This window comes from Microtus pennsylvanicus, chromosome 11, assembly GCF_037038515.1.
Source record: "Microtus pennsylvanicus isolate mMicPen1 chromosome 11, mMicPen1.hap1, whole genome shotgun sequence".
NCBI lineage: Eukaryota > Metazoa > Chordata > Mammalia > Rodentia > Cricetidae > Microtus > Microtus pennsylvanicus.
Genome location: NC_134589.1, coordinates 62,335,611 through 62,351,344, shown reverse-complemented (window position 1 = coordinate 62,351,344; position 15,734 = coordinate 62,335,611). Strand labels below are relative to the sequence as shown.

The following is a 15,734-nucleotide window of genomic DNA, read 5'->3' as shown; positions in this document are numbered from 1 at the left end:
TGCATCACAATGCAGCCTGGACTCAGACCCCAAGTGAGACCACCTGGCCTCACTCTGGTCAAAAAGATGGACCCAAGCAACATCAGGAAGGCTCCAGGAAGGAACAAAAACATGACAAAGATGAAACTCCCCAACCTGGGAACATCTCTCCAGGTAGCCAGGGAGGAGAGGACATTCCTGGGACACCCTTGCTGGTCAGTGTCCTGCTCGATGCTGCACTAACCATGCAGATGAGAAAGGGGGGATGTGAAGAGACAGTGTGTGACACAAGAACACAGAGCCAGCCCTGGGCATGAGCCAGGCACTGAACCCCCAAAAGGCCAACTTAGTATCACAACACCCACCTGTGACATCCAGATGGAAGGAGACCTTCTGTCCCCCGGCCTCGCAGCTGTACTCCCCAGCATCCGCCTTGCCCGCCTGCTGCACCACCAGCCTCCTCTCGCAGCCCGAGGCCTCCACTCGAACCTTCGAGCCAGAGCTCAGCTTCTTCCCGTCCTTGAACCAGGTCACCTCAGTCTGGGCCTGAGCCACCGTGCAGCTCAGTGTGGCACTGGCGCCTGCCTCTGTCTTCACCTCACTGCGAGCCTGCTGCTCCTTGGCAAACACCACCTTGGGCTCTGGAGAAAGGGATGCACAGGGTCAGAGATGTAATCCAAGAGGAAGGCCGCATGGGTGAAAGTACTGGATGGGACAGGTGGAGGACAGAGCATTGTCCGGGCTTGTCACTGGCTGAACCAAGAGGAAACCATGGTCCCTCTCAGAACAGAACCAAAATAGATGCACACAGCTTGCCACTGCTACATAGGCTGTTCTGGGAGAGTTGTTGTGCCCGTTCCTAGGCCCATCCTGGAAAGTCTGAGGGTCATGACATTTGTCCCCTTGCTCCTCCCTGACAATGAAGGGTCTCCCATAGGTCATGTAAGGGTGTGTTCTCACAAGGTCTGAGTCTCACAAGGACATGCCCTGTCCCACTTCAACCATCACCAGACCCTGCATCTGCAGGGGAGCCTGGACCACACACGGCCCTTACTGCCAGGTCCCGATGGTGGCAAGCCTCTGATCTTTCACAGGTGCACTGTGCTGTCCTAACTCAAGGTTCTTGCTCACGCCTCGGTTCACTGGATGGTGACATGTTATTAATTTGGCTAACCGTGGGAGAGGGCTGCCCTCGGTTTTCCTCAGTGTATCCACGGCTCTGCTAAAGGTCCTTCTAAGTCAGCGTGCTCAGTTTCCACGTGCTCCCGAGAACCCAGCGTGGGTTTTGATGAGAACACCTGCATTCCTGGAACGCTCCCCGTGCCTGCCCTAGAGCAACCATGACATCACCTTCAGCTTTCACACTGTCACTTTCTGTCTTTTCTTGTGGCCCATCTGGACTCGATCATGGGGTCTGAGCTGCTATGCTAACTGTACAGTCTTTCCCACGCACAGTAGGATGGTCCACGTGCTATTTGTGCAGATACTAACCCAACAGTCTTTCCCACGCACAGTAGGATGGTCCACGTGCTGTTTGTACTATGCTAACATACAGTATTTTCCACGCACAGTAGGATGGTCCACGTGCTGTTTGTGCTATGCTAACCATACAGTCTTTCCCACGCACAGTAGGATGGTCCACGTGCTGTTTGTACTATGCTAACATACAGTCTTTCCCACGCACAGTAGGATGGTCCACGTGCTGTTTGTGCAGATGCTAACCATACAGTATTTCCCACGCGCAGTAGGATGGTCCGCGTGCTGTTTGTACTATGCTAACATACAGTCTTTCCCACACACAGTAGGATGGTCCACGTGCTGTTTGTACTATGCTAACCATACAGTCTTTCCCACGCACAGTAGGATGGTCCACGTGCTGTTTGTGCAGATGCTAACCATACAGTATTTCCCACGCGCAGTAGGATGGTCCACGTGCTGTTTGTGCTATGCTAACATACAGTCTTTCCCACGCACAGTAGGATGGTCCACGTGCTGTTTGTGCAGATGCTAACCATACAGTATTTCCCACGCGCAGTAGGATGGTCCACGTGCTGTTTGTGCAGATGCTAACCATACAGTATTTCCCACGCGCAGTAGGATGGTCCACGTGCTGTTTGTGCAGATGCTGTCTCTTTCTACAAACTCCACACCAATGTAGAGAGCTAAGGGGGTGGCATATGGACACTGCTCTCTGTGATGCTCTCTGTGAGGCTGGCCCCAGAGGCTGATATACTGGAATGTCTGGTTCCCAGTTGGTGGAACTGCTTGAGAAGGATTAGGGGGCGTGGCCTTGTTGGGGGCCTCTGTGTCACGGGAATTGTCTTTGAGGTTTCAAAAGCCCACACCAGGGCAAGTTTCAATCTCTCTGTCTCCAACTTGCATATAACATATAAACTCTCAACTACTGTTCCAGCGCCACACCTGCCTGCTGCCACACTCCCCATGATGATGGCCATGGACTCTAATCCTCTGTGTCCCCCAGATTAAATGATTTCTTTTCGAGGTTGTCTTGGTCACGGTGTCTCTTCACAGCAACAGAAGAGTAACTAAAACACCTCCTTCTGCATGCATATATGTTCTTGTTATCTGTTAACCACTCTTGCATTGAGAATATGTTGTCTCCTTGTATTAAATCTGGTCTAGAGGATTGTGCTGCTGTTGTTCAACTCTAATTTATCTTAAAGTGATCAGGCTATAAGTTACTCTTGTGACAAGACAGGCACCCGCTGAAAGCAATCCGGCTGTCTCCACCTTACCTCCCTTTGATATGTGTGGCTCCCTCTTCTCTGACTGTTAATATAAGCTGCCTGTGTTCTGGGGCAGAACTTTCCCTGAACTAAATAGCTGTCCAATTCTAGAATTACAAATAAATCAGCTACAATCCTGTCCACTGTGGGGGGGGGGGGGGGAAGGGGGTATTTTTACCTGCATGTTTGTCAGGGCACTATATGCATGCAGAACCAATAGGTGCCAGAAGAGGGCACCATATACCCACCACACTGGAGTTAACTGATGGCCTTGAGCTACCATGTAGGTGCTCAGAATTGAACTGGGTCCTCTGGAAGTGCAGCAAATGCTCCAGACCACAGAGCCATCATCTCTCCAGCCATGTTGTTCTCTAACTAAAGACATCCAGTATCTCTGTGGCGGTCCTGTACCTAACACGGCGACTCTTCACCACCAGCTCTCCTCACAAGTGGGCTGGCTGTAACTCACTTGAGAAATTCAGTCACTTTCAACGCATCCCACAGCGACTGGACACCTGCAAAATCCATCTTATTTCCATCCATCTGTGTAGAGCTTGCTGTCTCTCCAAAAAATGTTTAGTGATCCACAGCCAGTCTCTCCACGTGTGGTATCAGACTTGGTATTATGAACATGACGCTTTTAACACTTAAAGCTTTAAACACATTTTGCAACATGCTCATTGCTAGTAGATGGTGAGGGGTGTTCTTCATACTGGCCTTTGTGTGCAGGATTCTTCCTCAATTGCTACTAAAGCTATTCATTTATCTTTTGAATAAATGTTACCCTCTATGACTCTGTTGGGGTATTCTTTTCCTAACTTTTGTGCCTTTTGTGGGGTGTTCTGGCTACTTATGCTGTGGGGTGTTCTGGCTGACAGCTGGCCTCTTCATGCTGCTGCTGATCTCGGAGCAGAGCACCGCAGCCCTCGATGCGCACGCAGCACTGCTGGCCACGCCTAGAAACAGTCTGCTTAAAGACATTTGTTACGAATCTTATGGCATGGCCGATGATAAATTTTGTCAAAAGCTTCTTTCTAATTCACATTGCTGAGTTTTATCCTTTGTTCTGCCCTTATTGAGATAATTTCACATTTGGGTCACTCAGATAAGATCAGCCTGTACTCATTTTGCAACATTCCAGACCGATGTTCCTGGGCTAGAAATCTCCTCACAGGGTATGACCCTGTTGGTGGCCCTGAGTTCAGCTCACTCCTACTGTGTCTCACAAATTGTCCTTGATATTCATAATAGACTGATCTAAAATATGAGTTCTTCTCTTCTGGCCGGACTTTAGTATGCTGTGCTGTCTAAATACGCAGAGCTAAAGGGTCTTCTTCCTTTTCTGTTCTCTAAGGGGATATAGCTGAAAGCACAGAACAGATAACTCCCAGAATGCTCGAAGGCGACTGTAGTCATCCTCTCAGGGACTTGGGCTCTTGTGCCACCCGACACTCACTTTGAGTGAGCTGTGAGTTCCTGGGCTAATTTTTTTTCTTTTTTTCTTTTTCTTTTCTTTTTTCTTTTTTTTTTTTTTTTTTTTTGATTTTAAAGACAGGGTTTCTCCGTAGCTTTTGGTTCCTGTCCTGGAACTAGCTCTTGTAGACCAGGCTGGCCTCGAACTCACAGAGATCCGCCTGCCTCTGCCTCCCAAGTGCTGGGATTAAAGGCGTGTGCCTCCACTGCCTGGCCTGGGCTAATTTTTTAATACAGAAATTACTAAGTTAGCACTTCTGTCTATACTATCCCTTGTTTACATGTGTTTTTAAGTGATTTGCCTTTTTTACATTTACTTAATGTGTATTTGTGTGTGTGTGTGTGTGTGTACATGCACGCACATTCCACAGTGTGTGTGTGTGTGTAGGTTAGAGCACAATTTAGAGTTCTCCCGCACCATGTGGGTTCTAGAGATTGAACTTAATATGCCAGGCTTAGCAGCGGGTGGCTTTACCTGGTGAGCCAAGTCCCCTGCCAATAAAAGAAAAGGCAATTATTTTGTTCACAAGTCTGGTCACGGTTCCTGTTCTGTTTGTTGGTTTATGAGAGTTCTCAAGTATGGCAGCTACCTGTGTGACACCCCACTTTGTGTGGTCACACTTGTCTCCTCAAATCTTCTTAACTTCCAACTCCCTAAAGTAAGACATGCACTTGGATTTTTATCAGACATAAATATATTCGCGTCTCCCATGGATTTCTATGCACTTTGGTCTTCTTACTATCTTCCAAAAACATGTAATAACTCTTCCCCCATGGATGTCTTAAGAATCCCTTTTAGGGCTGGAGAGATGTTTCAGAGGGTAAGAGCACTGACTGCTCTTCCAAAGGTTCTGAGTTCAATTCCCGACAGCCACATGATGACTCACAACCACCTGTCATGAGATCTGGTGCCCTCTCTGGTGTGCAGGCAGACATGCAGGCAGAACACTATATGCATAATAAATATGTATTTTTTTAAAAAAGAATCCCTTTTAGATTTAGAAGTAGAAACAGACTTTTTGTGTTGTCTTTTAAAATCCCACCTTCCACCAGAAGGTGTTCCACCAGAAGGTGTTCCACCAGAAGGTGTTCCACCAGAAAGTGTTCCACCAGAAAGTGTTCCACCAGAAAGTGTTCCACCAGAAGGTCTTCCACCAGAAAGTGTTCCACCAGAAAGTGTTCCACCAGAAGGTGTTCCACCAGAAGGTGTTCCACCAGAAGGTGTTCCACCAGAAAGTGTTCCACCAGAAAGTGTTCCACCAGAAGGTCTTCCACCAGAAAGTGTTCCACCAGAAAGTGTTCCACCAGAAGGTGTTCCACCAGAAGGTGTTCCACCAGAAAGTGTTCCACCAGAAAGTGTTCCACCAGAAAGTGTTCCACCAGAAGGTGTTCCACCAGAAGGTGTTCCACCAGAAGGTGTTCCACCAGAAGGTGTTCCACCAGAAAGTGTTCCACCAGAAGGTGTTCCACCAGAAGGTGTTCCACCAGAAGGTGTTCCACCAGAAGGTGTTCCACCAGAAGGTGTTCCACCAGAAGGTGTTCCACCAGAAGGTGTTCCACCAGAAAGTGTTCCACCAGAAGGTGTTCCACCAGAAGGTGTTCCACCAGAAGGTGTTCCACCAGAAGGTGTTCCACCAGAAAGTGTTCCACCAGAAGGTGTTCCACCAGAAGGTGTTCCACCAGAAAGTGTTCCACCAGAAGGTGTTCCACCAGAAGGTGTTCCACCAGAAGGTGTTCCACCAGAAGGTGTTCCACCAGAAAGTGTTCCACCAGAAGGTGTTCCACCAGAAGGTGTTCCACCAGAAGGTGTTCCACCAGAAGGTGTTCCACCAGACAATGGAAAGAAATGCTTTCTACATAATGACTTGGGTTTTACTAATATTTTAACTTGGAATCATAACTGTGCATTATACACGTGTATGTAGGAATCCAGCTGCTGGCCGGGCCACCACACTGCACAGCAGCTTTCCCCTCTCAGAGACACTGGCAGGCTCCCCACTGAGACACTGTCTGTAAGACGCTAGCTGAGGGACTGCAGGTGCAGGGTTTCTCACCTTCATCCCAGGGGCGGTTGGTTGTCATGCCGTCTGCCCCTAGTTCTTTTCCTACCTCTGTGTGGTTGCAGGCACCTGCTGTAAGACTTTCCTCTTCCTCAAAGAGCTGTAAGTAGGGACGCCCCCTTCTACCACGCCCCTTTCTGCCATGTGGACCCCGATTCCTCTGCAGAGCATCCACCATGTTGTCTGTCTCCAGTACTACAGCCTGAACTCTCTTCAGAGCGCCTACCAAGCTGTTTTTTATATGTCTGCCTGTCTGTCTGTCCATGGTTTAAATAAATCCTAATGCCTCAAAGAACAATTTCCATCTAAGTGTCCTCTACTGTATCTAAAAGCTTTCATACACATTTATGGGGCACAGTATGGCATATTGATATATGGATGTTACAGCATGAAACTGCTAAGACAAATTAGATAAAATATTCATCATATTCGGGTTTGCTTTCTGTGATAAACACCATGACTGAAAGCAACTTGGAGAGGAAAGGGTTATTTGGCTTCCGCTCACACTTTTATGTCACAACGACCACTGAGGAAAAACAGGGTAAGAGCTTGAACAGGACCTGGAGCAGAAGCTACGGAGGAACGCGGCTCACTGTCTAGCTCCATTGCCTAGCTGTTTTACATAGCTCAGGCCACCTACATAGGGATGGTGCTACCCACAGTGGGCTGGATCCTCTCACATCAATTATCAACCAAAACCGTTCCTCATAGACGTGGTCACACACAATCTGTTCTGGGCAATGCCTCCTCCCAAGAGACTCCTGGTTGTACCAAGTTGACAATTAAAACTAAGAACCATTTCCACGTTTTCTATGGTAAAATATTTGGAATGCTTTTCTCGAGCTATTTTTGAGCACATCGTACATTATTACTTCAGTCACCTGATTCTTCCTCCTGTGCTTTGTTGAGATATCGTGTGTTTCCCACGATTCATGTGATAGGAATTTGGTCCTTGATGTGGAGGTACTGAGGTCTTAGGGCCTCAGATAGGAGGGACTGACTCACTCGGTCCCGGGATCAAACTCTCATGCCATCAGACTTGGTGGCAAGAACCTCTGACCCAGGGATGGAAAGATGGCTCAGTGGTTAAGTCACTGGCTGCTCTTTCAGAAATCCTGAGTTCAATTTCCAGCAGCCACATGGTGGCTCACAACCATCTATAGCAGGATCTGAGGCCTTCTTCTGGCATGATGTCGTACATGCAGATAGAGCATTGGTATGCATTAAATAAATAAACAAATCTTTAAAAAATAAGAAAGAACCTCTGACCCATCTGACTGGTTCCTCTTTTTTATTTTTAATCAATAAATGATAAACTATTGGATGCAATGCAATGTTTCAATAACCTGTCTACATTGTAATCAAACATGGTAATTAACATATCTACTGCACCAACTGTTCATCATTTCCTTGTGGTGAGAACATTTTAAATCCTCTTAGCTGTTTGGAAATGCATTGCACATTATTATGAACTATCATCATCTTACTGTGCAATAAAGCACGGGAACTAATAATTACCTTCTGGAACGTATGATATGATTTATCCACAAGCTCCTGTATTAACGCCCTTTCCTATGATGAATTGGTCTTTATGATTCTGTTTCAAAAAGACATTAGGACTACTCAAGATTTCTACTTCGTTTTGTGTCACTTTTTATACAAATTTCTAGAAAATAGCCAAATGGCTTTCTTTATTTTCCTAGTTTCATATTCTCTAAAAGTAAAATGCAGTAGAGATACAATATTTTTTTTTCTTTTTGTTGTCTTGTTTTATTTTGTTGGTATGTTTATTTGTAAACCATTTCCTAGTAATGAAACACTTAAAATGTGATGCAGTGACACCCAGAGTCAGCTTCTGTTGCATGAAAATCCAATTATGGTTAGGGAATCCAAATTTTCTTAGCTTTATTTAAATTGAATGGAAGTGCTTCTTGTGAAAACTGTCCGGGACCATAAGAGTTATAGCAGGTGGCAAGTAGTGTTCAGATGTCAGCCCCCTAGACATGGCTGTCTCGGCAGGGTTGTGGCATGGAGGACCTCAGACACTTGAACACTCACAGAGCCTAATCCTTAGCTTATCCTAATCCTAAACATGAGGAAGAGCAACGAATGTCCCTGGGAACCAAGAAGCAACACAGGGAACCCCTGGGATGTTTTGGAGAAATAAATGCTACCACATGGAAATAAGGACGGCTCCCTTGACCTAATCACTTTCATTTCTGCTCTCATAAGCAAGCCTTGTGTGTGGAAACAGAGGGCCAGCTCCCTGCCAAAGTGCCAGGGTCCTTCAGGTTATTAGTCTTAGCATTTCATCCAAATGAGTAAGGTTAGTAGCCTCCAACACCCACCTGGGACATCCAGATGGAAGGAGACCTTCTGTCCCCCGGCCTCGCAGCTGTACTCCCCAGCATCTGCCTTGCCCGCCTGCTGCACCACCAGCCTCCTCTCGCAGCCTGAAGCCTCCACTCGGACCTTCGAGCTGGAACTCAGCTTCTTCCCGTCCTTGAACCAGGTCACCTCGGTCTGGGCCTGGTCCACTGTGCAGCTCAGAGTGGCCCTGGCCCCTGCCTCTGCCTTCACCTCGCTGCGAGTTTGCTGTTCCTTGGCGAACACGACCTTAGGTTCTAGGAATTGACAAGGCACACAGGGTCAAAGACGTTGTGTAGGTCAGGAAGGCCACAGCGATAGAGTCTGAATAGGTGGCCGAAAGGCAAAACCTCCCCCATGCTCTCACTAGCTATACCCAGGAGAAGCCCCGGAGTCTCTTAGAACAAAACCAGTTCACCCACACATCCTGCCACCTATTCAGGGGCTGCTCCAGTGGGCCCTCTGTAACAGAGTCTGAGCAAGGCTCCGAGGAGGAGGAACTGTGGCTCAGAACACGGGCGCACCTGATCAACAGTGACAGTGGAAAGTCTCCCTCAGGACGGTGCAGAACGTGTCCTCATAGAGTCTCCCAAGCTCCGCTCCCTTGCCCGCTCCAAACATCCTCAGCTGTTCTATTCAGAGGACAACCTGGACTACCTGGGACCCTTATTGCCTGGTCCTGAGAATGGGAACCTCAAGTCTTGGTCATTGGTGTTTGCTCCTCCACGCTGCCCCTCCAGTGTTTTGTCTAATGTCAAAGGCCCTGTGGTTTTTATGCTCCCTTCAGAAAAGACCTCTCAATAATAATCCTAAATATAAACCATCTTAACTCCTCAACAGAGCAATGGGTTAAAAGTAAGATCCAGGGACTAAAGAGATGACTCAGTGGCTAAGAGCACTTGATGCTATTGCAGAGGACCCAGGCTCAATTTCCAGCATCTACACAGTGGCTCATAACCATCTGGAACTCGATATGAGTTACAACCAGACATCCACACAGTGCACAGATACACATTCAAGCAAAATGCTCACACATGTAAAATAAAATAAATAAATCTAAAGCTATTTTTAAGTATGTCAATAATTGGCTAATATGGAACTATTTGTAGTGTTCAAAAAACACGCTTCACCGGGAAATACAGACTTAGGAGTGAAGGAGTCAAACAAATGGAGGCGAGAGGGGTAGCGAGGTTTGCATTTCACTAAGCAGATTCCAAGCTAAAGTTAACCCAAGGGACAAAGAAGTTCACTACAGCTTAGTCAAGGGAGTAGTTCATCAAGAAGATGTCTTGCCAGGAAGTGGTGGCGCACGCCTTTAATCCCAGCACTCAGGAGGCAGAGGCAGGTGGATCTCTGTGAGTTCTAGGCCAGCCTGGTCTACAGAGCAGGCTCCAGGACAAGTTCCATAATTACTGAAAAAAAAATCTGTCTCAAAATGGAAGACAAAGATGTAATAATTATGAATACACATGTGGACTGTCCCAGAGGACTGACCTGTGATGTCCAGACGGAAGGAGACCTTCTGTCCCCCGGCCTCGCAGCTGTACTCCCCAGCATCCGCCTGGCCCGCCTGCTGCACCACCAGCCTCCTCTCGCAGCCTGAGGCCTCCACTCGGACCTTCGAGCTGGAGCTCAGCTTCTTCCCGTCCTTGAACCAGGTCACCTCGGTCTGGGCCTGGGCCACTTTGCAGCTCAGTGTGGCACTGGCCCCTGCCTCTGTCTTCACCTCGCTGTGAGCCTGCTGCTCCTTGGCGAACACCACCTTGGGCTCTGAGGATAGACAAGGACACATAAACAGGGTCAGAAACACTGTCTAGATCAAGAAGGCCACATGGGGAAAGACATGGGCAGAGCATCACTCAGCTTCTGCACACAGTGTCCAGGGAAGCCCAGGGCCTCTCAACACAAAACCCCGGTTTATCTCCATATCCTGTCGCTGCTGCAGGGTCACTCAAGGGGAGACATGGTTACACTCCTCCATGGCCAGGCTGCGAATCAAGACAACCACGTGTCCCACAGTGACAATGGAGAGTCTCCCGGGACTTGGTAGGCCATGCCTCACAGAGGTGAGAATCCCCAAGGCTCCACGCCCTTCCCTATCTGTGTATTGTCAGTTGCAGCCCTTGCAAGGGAGAGCCTGGGCCATCTGTGGCCCTCTGCTGTCTGCCATAGTGATATCATTGGCCATCTGTGTGTGCATGTCCTCCGCATAGCTGATGCTCAAGTAGCCCCTACTCTCAATAAGACTGCTTCTTCACATTTATTTCAGGAGTCTGTTTACATATTACAGACTTATCCTCTCTCTGTTGTCTAACCTGTGGGTCTGATCCCAGTTACAGATGGTTAGATGTTTACAGGTCGCAAAGCTGGATCCCCATGTGGTGACGCTGAGGTGGAGAACTTTTGACAAGGTAGAAATTAATGGAAGGTCTGGACCATTGGAACCCCACTCTCTTATGAGTTAACACTGATCCGGAGACACAGGCTGAGTCTACAGAACAAATGGCCTCCCACAAGAGCAGAGCTTCAAATATTCCTGAGTTTGGCCCCTCCTGTTCCTAACCTGGCTCCTTTCTACTTCTCCGCCATTTTTGTGGAATTAGATCCCTCACGAGGACACCAGTACCATGCCATCCGAACCTTCATTAGTTACTAATTTGTAAGTTGCACGGCCTCTGTTATTTTGCGATAGCTGCACACAGCGGCCCCATCTACTCGCTCTGGTTTTTAACATAATGTGGCTAAATGGATCATTGTTGCTCCACTGGGGCTAGTGCACTTGTTTCCTACAAATCTCTCCTTATCCTGAAGCAACACACACCAGGACTACAGTTTACCTGGGACCCTGGTGTCTCCAGTTCACCTGGAATTGACCTCTGGGATGTGAACTAGCAGACAATTCCTCCTTTCCATGTGTTTTAATGCCCCAAAACTCTCATGAAAAGTTTCTTCTCCCTTCCTTGCTGGGTCTAGAAGCCAGGGCGGGAAGGAGGAATGGGTTTACACACGGATGCATCTCAGAGCCCAAGGCTCTGCTCTTTCCATCTATTGCTAGCTCTGCAGTGAGGGCCCCGGATCCGGTTGCTATGCTGTAGAGTAATCCCAGACAAGACTAGAGGAAAATGCTTGCGCTTTCTTTACGAGTATAGGATGCTGGGCTGGCTCAGTGAGTAAAGCGTTTGCCCTGCAAACCAGACAACGGAATTTGATCCCTGGAGCCCAAAGAAAGGTAGGAGGAGAGGACAGATGCCACGAAATTCAACTCTGATGCATAATGTGGCATGCATGCCCACACATGCGCAGACAAACAATAATAACGGTGATTAAAATACTTCAGGTGTGTAACCTTCCCCTCCAGAGCTCCCATCCAGATACAGAGTGCAGGTGGTCTGACTGACCCTCAAGAGACATCAGGGCCCTGGGCTGCAGGTGTTATTAAATGAACGGTTAAGCCCAGCTTTGTAGAAGTGAGGAAAGAGACAGTTAAGGGCCCTCGGTGTTCTGGTTCTGAGGCCCGAGTCTCACTGGCTGACAGCTATAAATTCTGATAAAACTGATCAGATCAAATGCAAACAAACAAACAAAACCCTATACTGCTGCCTTTTTTTTTCTTTTTTTTTTTTTTTTTTTTTTTTTTTTTGCTTTTTCGAGACAGGGTTTCTCTGTGGTTTCGGAGCCTGTCCTGGAACTAGCTCTTGTAGACCAGGCTGGTCTCAAACTCACAGAGATCCGCCTGCCTCTGCCTCCCAAGTGCTGGGATTAAAGGCGTGCGCCACCACTGCCTGGCCCTATATTGCCTTTCTGAGAAACATGGAGAACAAGATTCTGAAAACAGCCAATGACCTATGCCTCAAGTCCACCTGCTTGTGACCCGTGAGTCCCTAGAGAGTCCTTTGGCTGAATGTTTGAGTTTAACCAGCATTTCCTCCCAGCTGGAAGCCTGCACAGTCCACTTAGGACAGTCTGTGATGTCAAAAACAAAATTCTGTGGGTTTGAAAAAAAGAGGAATTCACCAGCACATTCTTTGGCTAATATTTAAACTTTATTGCAGATAAAGTAAATTCAAGAGCCCCAAATCACATACACAGCAACAGGGACTGTGTCCTCTGCCTGCACTTGACTCTCCATGTGTCTTGTCTTACTGCTCTTACTGGCATCAAGCAGCTGACTAATCCTGCTTTAGTCTTACTGAACCTGGACTCTCTTCTGTGGTGGATGCCAAGGACCTGGCTGCATCTCAGCAGAGGTCCCCGGGGGATCTGAGGAGGATTGTTCAGGACACACTGCCCACAACATGAAGAGTGTTCCTAATGCAGTGATGGAAACAGTATTCAAGCTGCAGGAGGCCCTTTCTCTTCTCTCCAAGCTGCCCTGAGCTCAGCTTAAAGAAGGAAAATCAGAAGCAGAAGGAGGGGCTTAAGGACGAAGTAGAAAGAGGAACTAGCAAGAGCTGGGAAGATGCTTGGCAGTTAAATACATAATCCTCTTGGAGAGGACCTGAGTTTGGTTCCCAGCATCTAAATTGGGCTACTCACAGCTGCCTGTACCTCCAGCCCCAGGGAAGTCAATGCTGCCCTCTTCTGGACTCATTTGTACCTGCACTCGTGTGCATATACCACCTACATATATACATAATTAAAAAGTAATAATGAAGTCACTCTCTAAGGGAATAGTACCAGGATCTGTCCAAGCCATAGCCAGCCTCCACCACCTCCGCACAAGGTTAACTTCATACGGCAACACCCACCTGTGATGTCCAGACGGAAGGAGACCTTCTGTCCCCCGGCCTCGCAGCTGTACTCCCCAGCATCTGCCTTGCCGGCCTGCTGTACCACAAGCCTCCTTTCGCAGCCCGAGGCCTCCACTCGAACCTTCGAGCTGGAGCTCAGCTTCTTCCCGTCCTTGAACCAGGTCACCTCAGTCTGGGCATGGTCCAGCATGCAGCTCAGTGTGGCACTGGCCCCTGCCTCTGCCTTCACCTCGCTGCGTGTCTGCTGCTCCTTGGCAAACACCACCTTGGGCTCTGAGAACAGACACAGGCACACAAGGTCAGAGACACTGTCTGGGTCAGAAAGGCCACGGGGAAAAGAGCCGGCTTTGACAATGGAGGACAGAACTTTCTCGGCCTTGATGTGAAGACTAAGACCCTCATCACAGTGTAAGTTCTGCTGAGTTCACTCCCCAATCCTGTCTGTAGACTTCAACTGTGGCGCTCACGGCAGATGGATCTTTGGTCCCTGCTCTTCCCACCCTCCCAGTCAGATCTGGATGTCAGTGCTATTCTGACTGCATGAAATGACCTACGGATTCACTTCCTTTCTCTGGTCTCTGAAAAAGTCTCCATGATCATAGAATAACTCTTTCCAGGACTGTTTGAGGTTTTCCCAACAAAATTACTTGAAGATTTGGCTGCTATTCCACTTATTTAAAAACACATGGGATTTATTGAAATTTTATGTCCGTTTCCACAGTTTGCTAGTAACCGGCCAAACTGTCACAACTTTTCAGATTTATCACCATAAAACGTCTTATGGTAGCCTCTTAAAATAACATTTCTGCTGGGCGGTGGTGGCTCACGCCTTTAATCTCAGCACCCAGGAGGTTTAGGTAGGTGGATCTCTGTGAGTTCTAAACCAGCCTGGTCTACAAAGCAAGTTCCAAGACAGCCAGAGCTGTTACACAAAGAAAAATTGTCTAGAAAAACTAATGATGATGATGATGATATTTCCATGAAGACGCTAGCTTGTTTCTCAATGTCTAAACATAGACAGCAGTTATGTGGGCATCTAATAGAGCCCTGCAGTGTGGCAGTGCCAGACGCCAGCTGAGATTGCAGCCCACCCTCTAAGTCCCCAAGGCTCTACCTGCACACAGGCAAATGTCTGTCCGTCTCAGACTTGTCCCTCTAAGGACCTGGATCCAGGCGCCAGCATCAGCAGCAATGTGAGGCGGGAGACACTCACCCTTTACCATCCCTGAGTTCAGGGCAGGAACCCTGTGGGGATCCCTAGTACACTATCCAAACCGAAAGCAGAGGCTAAGTGGTATTTGCTTTAGATTATACTCTTTGTGTAAGAGAGGACAGAGAATTGAGACCATGCACAAGGCCCAGCCAGAGTCCCAGACGCCGTACAGAACAGCAAAGATGCTCTGGGAACGTGAGACTCTGGATTGCCCCACAGTAACGCCCTCAAGGCTCACAACATGGAGCCCTCTTCCTCCTATGTATTCATTCTCAGCCTAGTTGCAAGGGAGGAGGAAGGATGGGAACTGTGAAAGATGAAGGTCAAAGCAATAAATCAGGCCCCTGTCCACTGTCTCATAAGGCCAAATAGGTACCTGGCACATCCAGATGGAAGGAGACCTTCTGTCCCCCGGCCTCGCAGCTGTACTCCCCAGCATCCGCCTGGCCCGCCTGCTGCACCACCAGCCTCCTCTCGCAGCCCGAGGCCTCCACTCGAACCTTCGAGCTGGAGCTCAGCTTCTTCCCGTCCTTGAACCAGGTCACCTCAGTCTGGGCATGGTCCAGCATGCAGCTCAGTGTGGCACTGGCCCCTGCCTCTGCCTTCACCTCGCTGCGTGTCTGCTGCTCCTTGGCAAACACCACCTTGGGCTCTGAGAACAGACACAGGCACACAAGGTCAGAGACACTGTCTGGGTCAGAAAGGCCACGGGGAAAAGAGCCGGCTTTGACAATGGAGGACAGAACTTTCTCGGCCTTGATGTGAAGACTAAGACCCTCATCACAGTGTAAGTTCTGCTGAGTTCACTCCCCAATCCTGTCTGTAGACTTCAACTGTGGCGCTCACGGCAGATGGATCTTTGGTCCCTGCTCTTCCCACCCTCCCAGTCAGATCTGGATGTCAGTGCTATTCTGACTGCATGAAATGACCTACGGATTCACTTCCTTTCTCTGGTCTCTGAAAAAGTCTCCATGATCATAGAATAACTCTTTCCAGGACTGTTTGAGGTTTTCCCAACAAAATTACTTGAAGATTTGGCTGCTATTCCACTTATTTAAAAACACATGGGATTTATTGAAATTTTATGTCCGTTTCCACAGTTTGCTAGTAACCGGCCAAACTGTCACAACTTTTCAGATTTATC

General features: G+C 48.2%; 1 protein-coding gene across 43 annotated transcripts in view; it reads right to left on the bottom strand.

Moving 5' to 3' along the window:
* The window catches only part of Obscn (obscurin, cytoskeletal calmodulin and titin-interacting RhoGEF), a 146,239-nt gene that overhangs the window by 95,045 nt on the left and 35,460 nt on the right, over nucleotides 1-15,734 (bottom strand). For 36 of the 43 annotated variants that reach the window (XM_075992403.1, XM_075992406.1, XM_075992405.1 and 33 more), the window contains 5 exons: nucleotides 14,967-15,242; nucleotides 13,375-13,650; nucleotides 10,121-10,396; nucleotides 8,608-8,883; nucleotides 345-620 (listed from right to left, as the gene is read on the bottom strand). The exons of 1 other annotated variant lie outside the window; for it this stretch is intronic. In XM_075992403.1, coding sequence (XP_075848518.1) covers nucleotides 345-620; nucleotides 8,608-8,883; nucleotides 10,121-10,396; nucleotides 13,375-13,650; nucleotides 14,967-15,242 — 1,380 coding nt within the window. The remainder of the gene's footprint in view (nucleotides 1-344; nucleotides 621-8,607; nucleotides 8,884-10,120; nucleotides 10,397-13,374; nucleotides 13,651-14,966; nucleotides 15,243-15,734) is intronic. 6 more of the 43 variants (XM_075992428.1, XM_075992434.1, XM_075992411.1 and 3 more) reach the window with 5 other exon arrangements.